The sequence below is a fragment of the Schistocerca nitens genome, chromosome 2 (genome assembly GCF_023898315.1).
Source record: "Schistocerca nitens isolate TAMUIC-IGC-003100 chromosome 2, iqSchNite1.1, whole genome shotgun sequence".
Lineage (NCBI taxonomy): Eukaryota > Metazoa > Arthropoda > Insecta > Orthoptera > Acrididae > Schistocerca > Schistocerca nitens.
The window spans coordinates 62913077-62926737 of NC_064615.1; the positions used below are offsets into that span (position 1 = coordinate 62913077).

General features: G+C 38.4%; 1 protein-coding gene across 1 annotated transcript in view; it reads right to left on the bottom strand.

The window, feature by feature from the left end:
- The window catches only part of LOC126235717 (serine/threonine-protein kinase polo), a 70617-nt gene extending 58838 nt beyond the window's left edge, over positions 1 to 11779 (bottom strand). The window contains exons 1-5 of the mRNA XM_049944489.1: positions 11550 to 11779; positions 11236 to 11460; positions 10946 to 11163; positions 10749 to 10844; positions 1523 to 1728 (exon numbers count right to left, since the gene is read on the bottom strand). Of these exons, the coding sequence (XP_049800446.1) occupies positions 1523 to 1728; positions 10749 to 10844; positions 10946 to 11163; positions 11236 to 11460; positions 11550 to 11642 (838 nt within the window). The 5' untranslated portion in view covers positions 11643 to 11779. The remainder of the gene's footprint in view (positions 1 to 1522; positions 1729 to 10748; positions 10845 to 10945; positions 11164 to 11235; positions 11461 to 11549) is intronic.
- Between the last annotated feature and the right edge of the window lie 1882 nt (positions 11780 to 13661).

Consider the following 13661-nt stretch of genomic DNA (forward strand, 5'->3'; position numbering starts at 1 on the left):
CGACTGCACCTAGCTGCCCTACCCTGTCCCAACCACTTCCCTGGATGCTCCTACAAGCAGCACTTCACAGTTCCCCACTCTTACCCTGCTATCCCTACCCTTCCCCAACCCACCCCTTACCCTCACCATTACCTTCTCCCATAATGTGCATTTACTTGCAGTCCAGTCTGTGACTAGAGACAATCATGTGCATGCAAATTGCACACACACACACACACACACACACACACACACACACACACACACACACACACACAGAGAGAGAGAGAGTGTGTGTACTTGTGCGCTTTAGAAGAATGCCTTTCGGTCGGAAGCTCACATGTTTAGCTGCTTTTTCTTGTGCCTGCCTGCAACTCAACACCTCCTCTATATGGTAAGTAGTGATCTACCCTTTTCATAATTTAGAACAAACCAAATTTTAACTTGGGGCGTACAAACTAATTTGCCCTATGTGTAATCAGAGTAGTATAATTATCTACATCATAACCATAAAGTAAGCAGTATCAATGTAATAACACACATTTATTAACCATTTGTATCTTGATATATGTATAGACTATATTATTATTATTATTATTATTTCTTTCTTTTCTCAGACGTTATGTCTGGTCAAAAATGGAAAGTGGCGCGGACCTTGATCAAGCATGACTTCCTTTTAACTGTACGGTATGTTATATTGCATTTAGGAACTTTCGGGTAATTGAACATGTATCAATAATTACGGATTTCTGTAGTTGTATATATATATATAAGTTTGGATGTAGCTGTATTGCGTTGATGTACTGGTGGATATTGTGTGGTATGACTCCTGTAGTTGATGGTATAAATGGTATACTGTCAACTTTATCCTGATGCCACATGTCCTTGACTTCCTCAGCCAGTTGGACGTATTTTTCAATTTTTTCTCCTGTTTTCTTTTGTATATTTGTTGTATTGGGTATGGATATTTCGCTTAGTTGTGTTAATTTCTTCTTTTTAATGGTGAGGATGATATTATTATTATTATTTTCCGAGCAAGTAAATCAATTCCAGTGTTTTTGTAGTTCTAAATGAAACTATTAAACATTCTATCTACTAGATATTAGGAATCAGAATGGCAGCAGAAATAGAAAATGGTGCATACTGAGGAAGGCTAAATACAATGAGAGTTTCGGCCCATTCAGTATCTAACTTCACATTTATTTATGCAAAACAGTTATAATATGACACGTGTAACTGTTCTCAATTCAAAATACACAACTGCTCAAACAAAATGTTAATGAGCACTAAATGCTTGACTAAACTCCATGGGTGTACTGAAGGTCAGGCATGCCTACATGGAACTAAAATTTAAATTTCCTGGCAGTAAAAACACTGGCATGTAACAGTGTCAACAATGACAATCCTGTTTCTCTAGCTGAAAATCAGTCTAACAAATTTCCCAATAAATTCTAGCACGAAAATTAGGGGAAGCAATATGATAAAGGTGAAAGCCAAACTTACATAACCCAACTCAAATAAGAAGGAATGAGGAGCTACTTACCGTCAGTGAAAAACTCTGCTAGAGGAATCTCCGAAATTTTTGGTCTAGATTTTGGATCTGGTTGAAGCATCTGTCTAATAAGTTTTGCGGCTGACTTTGAAATCTTTGCTTGTGACGGTAAGTAATATTCACATCGTTTTATTCTTGAATAGGTTTCCTTTAAACTACTTGTTTCAAATGGCGGCTTCCCAATCAACAACGTGTACCTGGAAGACATACATTAACTTAACCAACTACATATGACCATAAATACGGCAACTCTCAAACACTCAACCAAGAACAGTAAAATAAAACAGCCACAACATGACTAATTTCTTTTATTACTCCACAAGTAACTATAACCAGGCGTAACACCCAATACAGGTTCGTGACAATTACATGTTTGACAATCAGCTGCTTTTATTTTAAACCCAAATATTGACCAGTTTCAGTCACAGATCAGGGATAAAATAGTTCTAGCTGCAACAACACATAGCTGTCATTACTTAAATAATTGGCCATAACTCATGTGCAGAGCCAGAGCTCTATTTACACTTATTAGTATGTTTGCTTCTGAAAAGTCCTGTGTTGTGCACTGGAATTCATGATATCCTCTGCACATGAGACATGTTCATTATTTAATTAACAACAGGTGTGATGATGTGGCTTAAACTGTTTTAACCCTAATCCATGAAAATGGCCTATGACAAACCACTTGATGTTTGAGTTCATATAAAAGCAGGCGATTGTCAAGAAGCATTTTATATATTACTTGACGACTGTTTAAATATTCAATACAGTTTCATATAGTAATAAGAATTATGTTTTCAGGCATAAGTCTCCGCTGGGAAGTACTGTCCCCAACCTCATAAGCAGTAATGTAAGTACCATCACTTACATTACAATAACTAAGGCCAAGAGAAATAGTCTAGTTTTCAGAATGCACTTAGCTAAAATAGTTTTGTCAGAGAGATCAGTGAATAAATTTAATTACATCGCTCATTACTTACACTACATATAAATATTTCATATTACCAGGTACAGTTAAAAACTGAATTCAATTATTGCCCAGCAGTGTAAGTGTTGCCTTAGATTAATATTTGTTCCACAGGTCACGAACACAACGCCTTGTAACAATGTTGAACATGTCAGTTTAACAGAAGGTATCTTTACACACTATTTTATCTTTTAAGTAATTGTAAAATTAATAATTTATACACAAAAATTCTTCTAGGCATACTGCATAAGAGTAGTTGTCATTTGGAAATTCTTTTAATTCAATTTTAAATGGTAGTTCGTGTGTTTTTTTGTTCTCCGAAGTCCACCCCCAACCAGTTTACTGAAGTTTATCATAACAGAAATGAAAGATAAGAGGGATGATCAGATAGTGCTGCACAATAATTTTACTGCCAGAGAGTTTAATAAGTAACAAAACGAAATAAAGAAAAATCACAAATCAACTAGCATCTTCACCTACTTTTCTAAATAGTCAGCTATGTTCAACACATTTCTCTCATCATGCTACAAGTTTCAATATTCGCTGTTCGTAGAAGTCCGTTTGGTTGCAGTATAGCCATCTGTGGACTGCTGATTTCACTTTTGCATCTGTTGCGAAGGCGTTGGTTGGTCTGGAATTTCTTCATGGGACCAAACAGGTGAAAGTCCGACAGTGCAAGGTCTGAAATGCACGGTGGGTGCTGGAACACCTTAACCCAAACCCGGCGATTTTCTCACAAACAGGAACAGCGACAAAGGGGCAAGCATTGTCATGAAGTTTGACACCACCAGCATTAATGCTGTGGCTTTTATCGTGAAGGACACAATGCAACTTAACCAAAGTTTTAATGTAGACTGCATCACTGACTGTGGTCCTGTGTTCAGTGGAGTCCACCAATAGCACATCATGCCTATTCCAAAACAGTGTCACAAGCACATTCCTAGCAGATTGAATCACTTTGTTGTTTTTTTTTTTTTTTTTTGTTTTTTTTTTTTTTTTTTTTTACTGACGGAGAGGTTTTGGTGCCAGTACTTATCCTTGTGCCTGAAAGCATGCCTGTGTAGCGCTACATATATTCGACGGCAGAAGTTACTTGTGGCGGCACCTACCAACATTTTTCAGAACTTCTGCTTACTTTGCACTCTATTCTAAGCCACAGGCGGATTTTTGGATTACAAAAACCAGAAAAAAAGTGCGTCTTAGATTCGAGTAAATACAGTAGTGAGAACGAACTGTATGAAATTTCTGTATGTAATGAACAATATCACACATATCACAGGAGACGCTCAACTGCTGCCCTAATGTTCACAGTAGCACACACACCAGTCATTCGAAATTGCTGCCTCAATGACTCCGACATTCTGCACGGTTGCAGCTGTTACCAGCCAAGCAGAGTGTTATGAATCACTAAGGTTCACTCTGCTGTCCTTGAAAAATGCTCACCGTGTGGAGACATTGCTATGGTCCATACAATTGTCTCCATACTCGCCACACACGTTCCTCAGAATTTCACTCTGTTTATGCTCTTTGACCCATAAATATCTAACTATACTTCACTGCTCTCCGTAAGTTAACAACAGTAACCTGCATGCTATGTTTGTTTCTTAGTTCAGGCTTTTCTCATTACAGCTGCATATGAAAAAATACACTGTGTAGTACAAACTTTAAATTACATTGCAGTGGAATTTCAACATGCCAGCTGCAATATCAGGGGAGAAAAAAAAAATATTGTTTTACTTTCCGAGCCTCCCTCTTGTTGCCCAGGGTGCTTTTCCTCAAGACAAACAGTACAACAATCCAAAGCACTAAATCAGAAACACACAAATATCATCATTGCAGTCGTAAGTTCACATATTTTAGTTACCAACTTGTGAATACGATCTTGACAACATTATGCCAATTGTGCAGCTATTATAATTCCCTATACTGTACGTTATTTGGTATTGATCACATCAGAAAGCTTATTAAAACTGATCTGGTGGTAACAGAAGTGGGATAGGCACAAATACATGGAAAGATACACATGGATGAGGCAACATATTTAATATGTAAATAGATAAAGATAAGGAAGATTAAACTTTAATGACCCACCAACAACAATGTCATCGAGATGGAGAACAATCTTGCATCAGGAAGGAGATCAGTTGTGCCCTTTTGAAGGAACTGTCCCAGAATCTGCGTTACGTGACTTAAGGAAATCACAGGGAAGCTACATCTGAATATCAAGTTGGTGATTTGAACAGCTGTCCTCCTGTATGAAAGTGCAGTGTGCAAAACCATTTCTCCACATAGCTTGGGTATAGAAAGAAATAAGAATGGATGTAGGCAGAATGGACTGCAAGCACAACAGTCACATGATAACATGCAATTTGTAATTGATGGGAAATAAGTAAACAACAGCAAAATGATAAATGACCTGGCAGTAGGGCACAGGCTGTCAATATAGAGAAAGTGAGGATCTCCAGGTTCAGAAGTGGAAATTACTTAACAATGAAGACAAGAAACAGTAGCTTATAAGTTGTGAAAGGATTTTAAGATGCAAATTATGGTAAGAACAGAGGGGCAAAAAGGTTCTGGAAATACATACAAAAAAAGATCTAATGAAATAATGTTATTGGGTTTAAATCAGCTACATTAACTTTATTCCATTTACAGGGTTCTGCCATACTGGATTACACACACAATATCAATGTTTTTGGCACCAAGTGATTGGAGCTTTGAGCTCAATAACTTCCTATATTGTCAAAGATCTGTTTGACACCTACTGAAAATAAGGGACCCTAACTTATCAGCACTCTAAGAGGTTTACAAATCTGGAATGTTCTTCAAATTTAATTCGAATCTGACTTTAGTAAATCCACCAAGGCTGTCCCTAACACTCCTTCCACTGTTACTCCTAATCCACCCACACCATCATCTTCCAAATCTTTAATCACATCAAGCAAATACTTGTAGCCATAAACCACAAAAAGTTCCAACTCTAGGTCTTTGAACTGCTCGGCCTGCTTGATGGCTAATGGATCCATTGAGGCTAGGGCACATTTGAAATGTTTGATCTTATCAATGTATTTGCACAAGATAACTGTGCATCTTATACCAGTATCCCAACTTGCGATGGCAGGAAACTGTGGAAAACGGAGCCCTGCTATTTCCTGACAGCAAACTTAATAGCTGGCAGCCTTTACCAGAATCTTCTTCAGAGCAACGATGAAGTCATTTACCCAGCAGTAATTCAGCCTGTTACTTTCACAAATACAATATGGACATCTCACATTGTTGAGGTTGGGTCACGTCCTACTTAAGTGTTGAAAAGCTGAAAATATGCAGCATGATATGTCATTCGTAAGCCGTAATTTCATACTGTAAGCTCCTAGCTATAGGTTCATACAATAACTGCATTATCATGCAGGCATTTATCTTCAAGTTCATACATTTTGAAAAGGATAGGTTTTACCAATTCACCACATGATGGACAAAAATCAACACATTCAGAATATACCTTTGCATATCAGTAGATTCATCGAAAACAAATCCCACTTCAAAAATTTACTGACTGCCTCATTTTCTTTACAACATTCCCATAAATTGGTTGTATGTTACTTTTTCACAGAGTGGTCTCATCCAGTATTGAAAATCTGATTGCATTGACGTCCAGGAGTCCGCAGCTGGGGAAGTTTGGTCGCCGAGTTGCAAGTCTTCAGATGTCACATTGGGCAACTTGCATGTCAATGAGGATGAAATAATGACGACATGAACACCCAGTTGCCAAGCGCAGAAAATCTCCGACTGCCACAAATCAAACCCGAGCCCGCTGTATGGCAGACGCACTAACCACTTTGCTAAGGAGGCAGGCATTAACCTTTGAGTATACCTCTCAAAAATGATTAGATGCAGTATTGTTAACCTTGTGGGCTGGAATCTTGACTGGATTAATGCCAAGTTAACATCTGCACTTATCATTCAGATACTACTGCTTTTCAAAATTTGAAGCAAAGGTGTGCATTAGAGTAGTTTGCTTAGGTTTCAACTAGCAAAGTTCAAAGTTCAACATTCTTACAATGTCTGTCATTCTGAATGCACTCGGTTTTTCTGTTTCTTTGATACTCATCATCCGCGGATAAATTTACTTAACGACTGTACACGGCTGAATGATGCTATGAATTTTGAAAACTGAGTCTTAAATTCTTCTGGAATGGAACACAGCTTCTTAACATTTGGCATGATTTTATTGTGAAAACTCAGTTTCACACGAATGCTGTGAACAAGACAGTACACAGTCAATAGTTGGGACCCGTTAAATTCATGTCAGTACTAAATTAAGTGTCAACAGCTACAGCATCCTTGTTTAAATTTCATTAGACTTCACAGATACAAGTTTACCACTGTTACTGAGATTGACTTGTTAGTAAGGTTAACCACTGTTCCTGGTGGCAGGAATAATTACTGGTGCTTTACATAAATATAAATTACTTTTTAATATGAAATTTCCTGGCAGATTAAAACTGTGTGCCCGACCGAGACTCGAACTCGGGACCTTTGCCTTTCGCGGGCAAGTGCTCTACCAACTGAGCTACCGAAGCACGACTCACGCCCGGTACTCACAGCTTAAGCCATGTCTCCGCTATATCCTTTCTTTCAGGAGTGCTAGTTCTGCAAGGTTCGCAGGAGAGCTTCTGTAAAGTTTGGAAGGTAGGAGACGAGATACTGGCAGAAGTAAAGCTGTGAGTACCGGGCGTGAGTTGTGCTTCGGTAGCTCAGTTGGTAGAGCACTTGCCCGCGAAAGGCAAAGGTCCCGGGTTCGAGTCTCGGTCGGGCACACAGTTTTAATCTGCCAGGAAGTTTCATATCAGCGCACACTCCGCTGCAGAGTGAAAATCTCATTCTGGATACCTTTTAATATGTATTGATCATTGTGTAATTCTGCTTGAACCAAATCTTAAAATCCTGTTGAAGAAGAGAGCAGGAAAATAATGTCTAATCTATTAAAAGGCAGGTAGAAATTGGGGCAGGGGAGGGGGGGAGGGAGAGAGGTGTTTACACATGGAATAGAAGGGGACAGGTACAAAGTGTAATAATCTCACAAAAAGGTGTAACAAACAGCTTATTGTGCTTCATTTAATGTCCCCAAATGCATATACTACCTGTCTGTGTGAAAATAGTCAAAATTTTGGAAACATGTTGCATCTTAAATTTCTTTATTTACATATAATTACAGGTATTACATTCAACATTCGACTTCATGATGTTGTCACAAGACTCCTCACTGAACTTCCCCAGAATTTTCTACATGTTTGGTGGAGTGGGCAGGGAAAAAAAAGAAAAAACTTCCACCAATAAAATTGAACATCTTGTTTGTTACATAAATGGTCAGCACATAGCCACCATTGACAGACGGTGACCGTGAGTGAATGTCAAATGACTGTCACTAAGAGTGGCCATACAAATGGTACATGAAACCAATTATGTTTGTTTACGTACTTTTAAATCCTTCACAAAGCTGAGTGAAGACAAAATACTAACAAGTTTCTATAATTTGCAACTATTTAGAGAAGTAAGTAACTTAATACCCAAAAGTCAGTGGAATAAACCCAAAAAACAGGTATGAGGCTGCAAAAGCTATAGTACCCTTTTTTCAGTTAGTAAAACTTTTCACATGGAGGTTTAAAAGAAGATGATGTTTGGTTTGTGGGGCTCTCAACTGCGCGGTTATCAGCACCTGTACAATTTCCCAATCTTTGCTCAGTCCAACCTCGTCACTTTCAGGAATGATGATGAAATGATGAGGACAACACAAACACACAATCATCTCGAGGCAGGTGAAAATCCCTGACCCAACCGGGAATCGAACCTGGGACCCCACGCTTGGAAAGCGTGAACGCGACCGCAAGACCACAAGCTGCGGACACATGGAGGGTGAAGTCTTCCGACTCGTAAAATCCATATATGCACAGATAAGGTGTACATTTCTACCCACCCATCACTAATGATGGGTGTTGTCTGCCTAAGGCAGCCAGTTCAAATCCTGATGATGGGACAAAAGATTAATGTTTGACTGCTAAAGTAAGGAAATGAGAGTGTAAAAAACCAAGTATAAATACATTCATGCTTTGTGTGTATTTCCAAACCTACTCTCAGTGTAATATGAATGGAGGAGATTCGACACTACAGCTTCTAGCTCGCGAAATGAGAGTTTCAAACTCAGTGGCCCACTGTGCATTTCAGAAGTAAAAGAAAGTACTGGTATTAGCTTTCAGTTTCACAGTTAAGATAACACAAACTGGGCAAATGTTGATTAGAAAGCCTAGTACAGTTTAAGTGAAGGAATGGCTGGCAATAACTTCACACTCTAACCACACAGAATTCGTTTTTTTATTATTATTATTATATAGATCTGAGATAAATATGACGGGGGGGGGGGGGGGGGGGGGAGGAAGAAATCACCACCATGCATAAGCAACTGCTGCAATTCCTTCCTCAGGCACATACAGCACTCGTCACATTTATCATCCATTACAGAAAATACATAACAGGTTTATAGTTTTTTGTTATCGGTTGTTCCACTATTTTCTCAACAGATCCGGTTTTGTGTTGAACATGTATCAGAAGTGAAGAAGGAAACAAATGTTTTTAGATATAAAAAATGTGTACTTGCAGATTAGTAACTTCTGAAATTATGACATTTTATATGGGACATCTGATTCCTGAGTATAATAGACTTCTAGTCTTCTATTAAGCCTATCCAGAAATTTTTCCTTGATCAAATGTTATCATGGGCCAAAACCAATCATACTTAATAAACAGACCAGTAGAACAAAGCTGTTGCTACCAAGTGTGGAAAGTAATGCACTCTTAAGTTAGTCTTTCACACATGAAAACACGCAAGCATCCAATAGATTAGGATATGTCTTGTTGTTGTACCTTTAATAACCTTTGTTTTCAGTCATCAATTCCATTATCACGTACATAGAATACAGCACTTTATACATCTCCTATATGTTCTGTTACATTCACTACCACCGAATATGACAGACTGAAACATGTCTTCCACCATTGTGAACAGAAATTTTATTCTACAGAATCTGAAACCATGGCTCAAGGAAACAAAACTGACCATCTAATCCCAAGAACGAAAAAAAAATTCTAAAGTGGCCCACACTTTCATTTTCAAACTATAATTCCGGGTTATAGGACTATGTGCTGCCTTCTGCATCATGTAATTTCAATTAACTATACACACAATATCACCCCCAACCCCCTTTGGCAGTGGATGTTGAGGGCATAAGCAGACTAATGCTGGCTGGGTTACAAGCAGCTGTGGACAGGGGGAGAAGGGTTAAGTGTGGAGGAAATAAGCACCACCCCATCCTCACAGCACAAGTAGTGTATACTACAATGCTGTGGTATGTAGCTACACATTAACTTTGGCTTTGGGCAGAAACAATCCATGGGCAACAAGAGGAAGTCATCATACTCCATGAGACTGCAGCTGTTGTAGGAAATTGCTAATCAAATCAATGTAAAGTCCAGGATGGAATAAAGGTTTTATGAAAATTGTGGCTCATTAAACACCATATAAACGAGAAAGCTGCAGACAGGCACAAAGGAAAAACTGATGTACATTTTAGGTCTCTGTCACAAGACTTTCTTCCAAAGCAAAACACATTCACAGGGCACAACTCACTTTAATGTTCATAAATCTCATTTTGCTGCTTATTCGCCTCTTCTGTGCACTGCTTTCCTTCTTGTTACTACCCTGAATTCCTAAGCTGTGAATTTTTATATGTTAAATCGAGCACCATAATGGTACCAAAATTATCACATAGGAAGTAAACACTGCATGTTACACATGAAGAGAATTAAATAGCCTAATAGCATATCATATGCCTAACAAAGCATTCGAGAATATCTGCTACAACCTCCAAACTAACAGGCTAGAGAATGGTTCCTATTTGTAATTTTGAAGTAGCTCGACAATATCTTCGAAGGGAAGCAAAAACAATTTACTACAAGGCACTGGAATAAACACTCAATTTAAGTTCAAGATACACCTTGTTTTACTACTTGCACATGAGACAAGTTAAATATTGAATCACACACAGGGCCTACCTCATACCAGGACATACACATTCTGACCACAGAAGTTTAGAATCCAAAGAAACACTAAACCGCAAAAAAAAAAAAAGGTTTATTATTTAGAAATAGGTGGTATCGCTATATTTTATAACAACCTGATTAGAAAATTAGACTTACATGATGCAGCCAATTGACCATATATCCACTTCGTAACTATGTCCTTTCTTGTTGATAATCTCGGGAGCTATGTAGTTCGGTGTCCCACAAACAGTCCTGTAACGAAATCAAGTCTTTATTAAATTGATCTTTCAACACCAATTTCAACACTTTAGCTACTAGATGACCTGAGCCATTAATACACGATAACTACTTACTTTTTTCGTTCGCCATCAAATTCCAGTCTCGCTGCCAAACCAAAATCACCTATTTTGACTTCTAAATTCTCATTTAAAAACAGATTGCCCAATTTTAAATCTCTGTGGATCACTTTACGTTGGTGTAAATACATCACTCCAAGAGTCAAGTGGTGCAAAAAATACCGAACTTCTGGTTCCGTCAATGCTTTCCTCCGCTTATGAAGTTCCATGAGCGACTAAAAAAGAAAGTCAATGTACTGCAACTGGTCAACGCCGACCTAAACTACGGCAAACACAATCGTACTCACCCTACTGCGGCATAACTCCAAGACGATGTAAATATTGTAATTGTCTTCAAAATATCCGTAAAAACCAACAACATTATTGTGGCTTAAACTGCTATGAATCTGTATTTCTTGACTAATCTTGTCTCGCTGATTACTTGATTTCATTAAGCGTTTAGGGATGATCTTCCCGGCATAAATATTCCCCGTTTTTGTGTCTGTAATTTCATAGCACCTTGCAAATCCACCCTGCAAATCATGATGAATAATGTAGCACAAACAGTTACTCCGTATCTAAATAAAATCACATCCAATCCAACACCTTTTTCGCAACCCACCTTTCCGAAAAACCGCCCTTTCTTGTATGTCACCCCAGAAGTAGAATCAACAATGATATCAGGGATGTATGTTTCTTCTTTCGCTGCTGTCATTTTGTATAAAAGAACACAAACTACTACATAAACATATAAAACTTATTTTCTAAAAAAAACACAGTGCTTCCAAAACCTCGATCACTGTGTTATGTTGACCGTTTCGCATACTACTAAACAGCAGCAGTTTGAATGTGTTTAAGACACGTGAGAGCCAATACAGTGGAAGATCTCTCGTCTACCCTGCAGCTATTGGTCAGTTACAACCAGAGTTTCTACGATGGATCGCAGCGAAGCAGAGATCTCATTTTTACATGTGTGGGCTTCCACGTGAAACTCAAATGACGCCACTCAGAATGCGTCACTTAATTTGCGTGCGGAACACGAGTGACAACACTTTTTCCATGCCACGAAAAGTTAAAAGTCGTGATAAGTGACACCACTAGCTGTTTCACAAGATACATTAAAGAGCCGATTGTACAAAATCAGGATAACAGCCGGACAACTATTCTCGGAGTATTCATCGCGTTTGCTGTTAGAGGTAGGTATTTGTAAACCATACAGATAGTATTTTTACTACTGTTCTCAAGAATGTGACTTCCAATTTTTGCCATAATCAATGTGTCGCTTGAATAAAACATCGAATGTACTTTATACTCGGAATTTCGGAAAACATTATCAGCTTCGCATAAATAAAGCAATTCGGAGTATATATTTCACCCGAAAATGTTCTCAGCGTGAATAAAATGGTGGGGGAAGTTGCTCAAAACAAAGAACATTCCTCTGATTTCGTATGGGTAAAACTAGGGGAGCTTCTCACAAGCGGAGAACATTCTCCGCTTTTTGACGTAAGCTCTATAGCATATTTCGAGTTGAATAAGTTCTGTTGACGTTCAGTTTTACCGAGTTTTTTTTCTTCTTTAGTAAAAATGGCAGGTTAACATCACAACAAAATGCATTCTCGTGATCTGTCCATAATCGTCTTGCTATATTTGTATTGTTGCTGCACAGAAAAGTAAAATTGAAACGCACTGTTACTCTTCCAGAACACACTGACGCCAGGTCCATATACTGAACAATTTGGCTGTTTGAGCGAGCCGAATTGAATGTAACATTATGCGTGTGATCTGTGCCAGATATGGCAGGCGACACACATCAAGAAGTTTCTCAAGCAGGAGGGAAGATAGTGAGAAGGAACTGCCTCGTCAGAGAATGCGCTTCGAATTTTTTATTCATATGAAACTGAGAAATTTCTTGGAGAGTGTTCTTTTACTCCAAAACTCTTATCTGGAGAAAGTTCTCTTTTTTTACAACCTAATGTGGTGGTGGGATTGGTTATAATATCTATGACATATTGACTTATGTTCCAAAGCTGGGTTCACACACACAACTAAAATGCCACCACAGCTAATGGCATAGAGCAGTGGCACTGCAGTAGCAAGTGTGAACACCATAGTTCAACATAAGAGTCGCGACACTCCGTCTCGTTTCCGTTATCCACAGGGACAGAAATGCCCCAAGCGGCTAGCAAGCGACACTTCTAAATACGACATCGTATGAGTTCGAATACTAACGTTTATATTGAGTAATAATAGAGTTTTCACAATAGAGAGTACATGTAAAGACATAAAACTCAGCAATAACTAAAAAAATGGCTGCACATTTGTCATTCTTTGCTTTCCAAAGGTACCTGAGAGATGCAAAACGGTACATTCCAGAGTAGTTTATTTACTTTTCTCTTGTAATGTACAGATATTTGCTGAATCGTTGTGTTCATTTAACAACAAAAAATTGCTAGTAAACACTAGAAGACATAACCTTTTGCAGAAAGACACTGTATATCTATCCAACAAAGCAGAGATTTGTTCAAAACACTTTCAGCCAAACCAGTGAATGTGGAATGTAGGAAATCTGTATGGAATGTAATACCTACATTACTGAAGGTACGAAATCAGCCGACACACCTGTAGCTTAAGGGAAATCCACACAGCGATAGTAAATCGTCAAAAACAATAAAACTGTTTCCCAACACACAAGAAACCAACTGGATAGTTATTGCTAAATCCGCATCGCAAACGG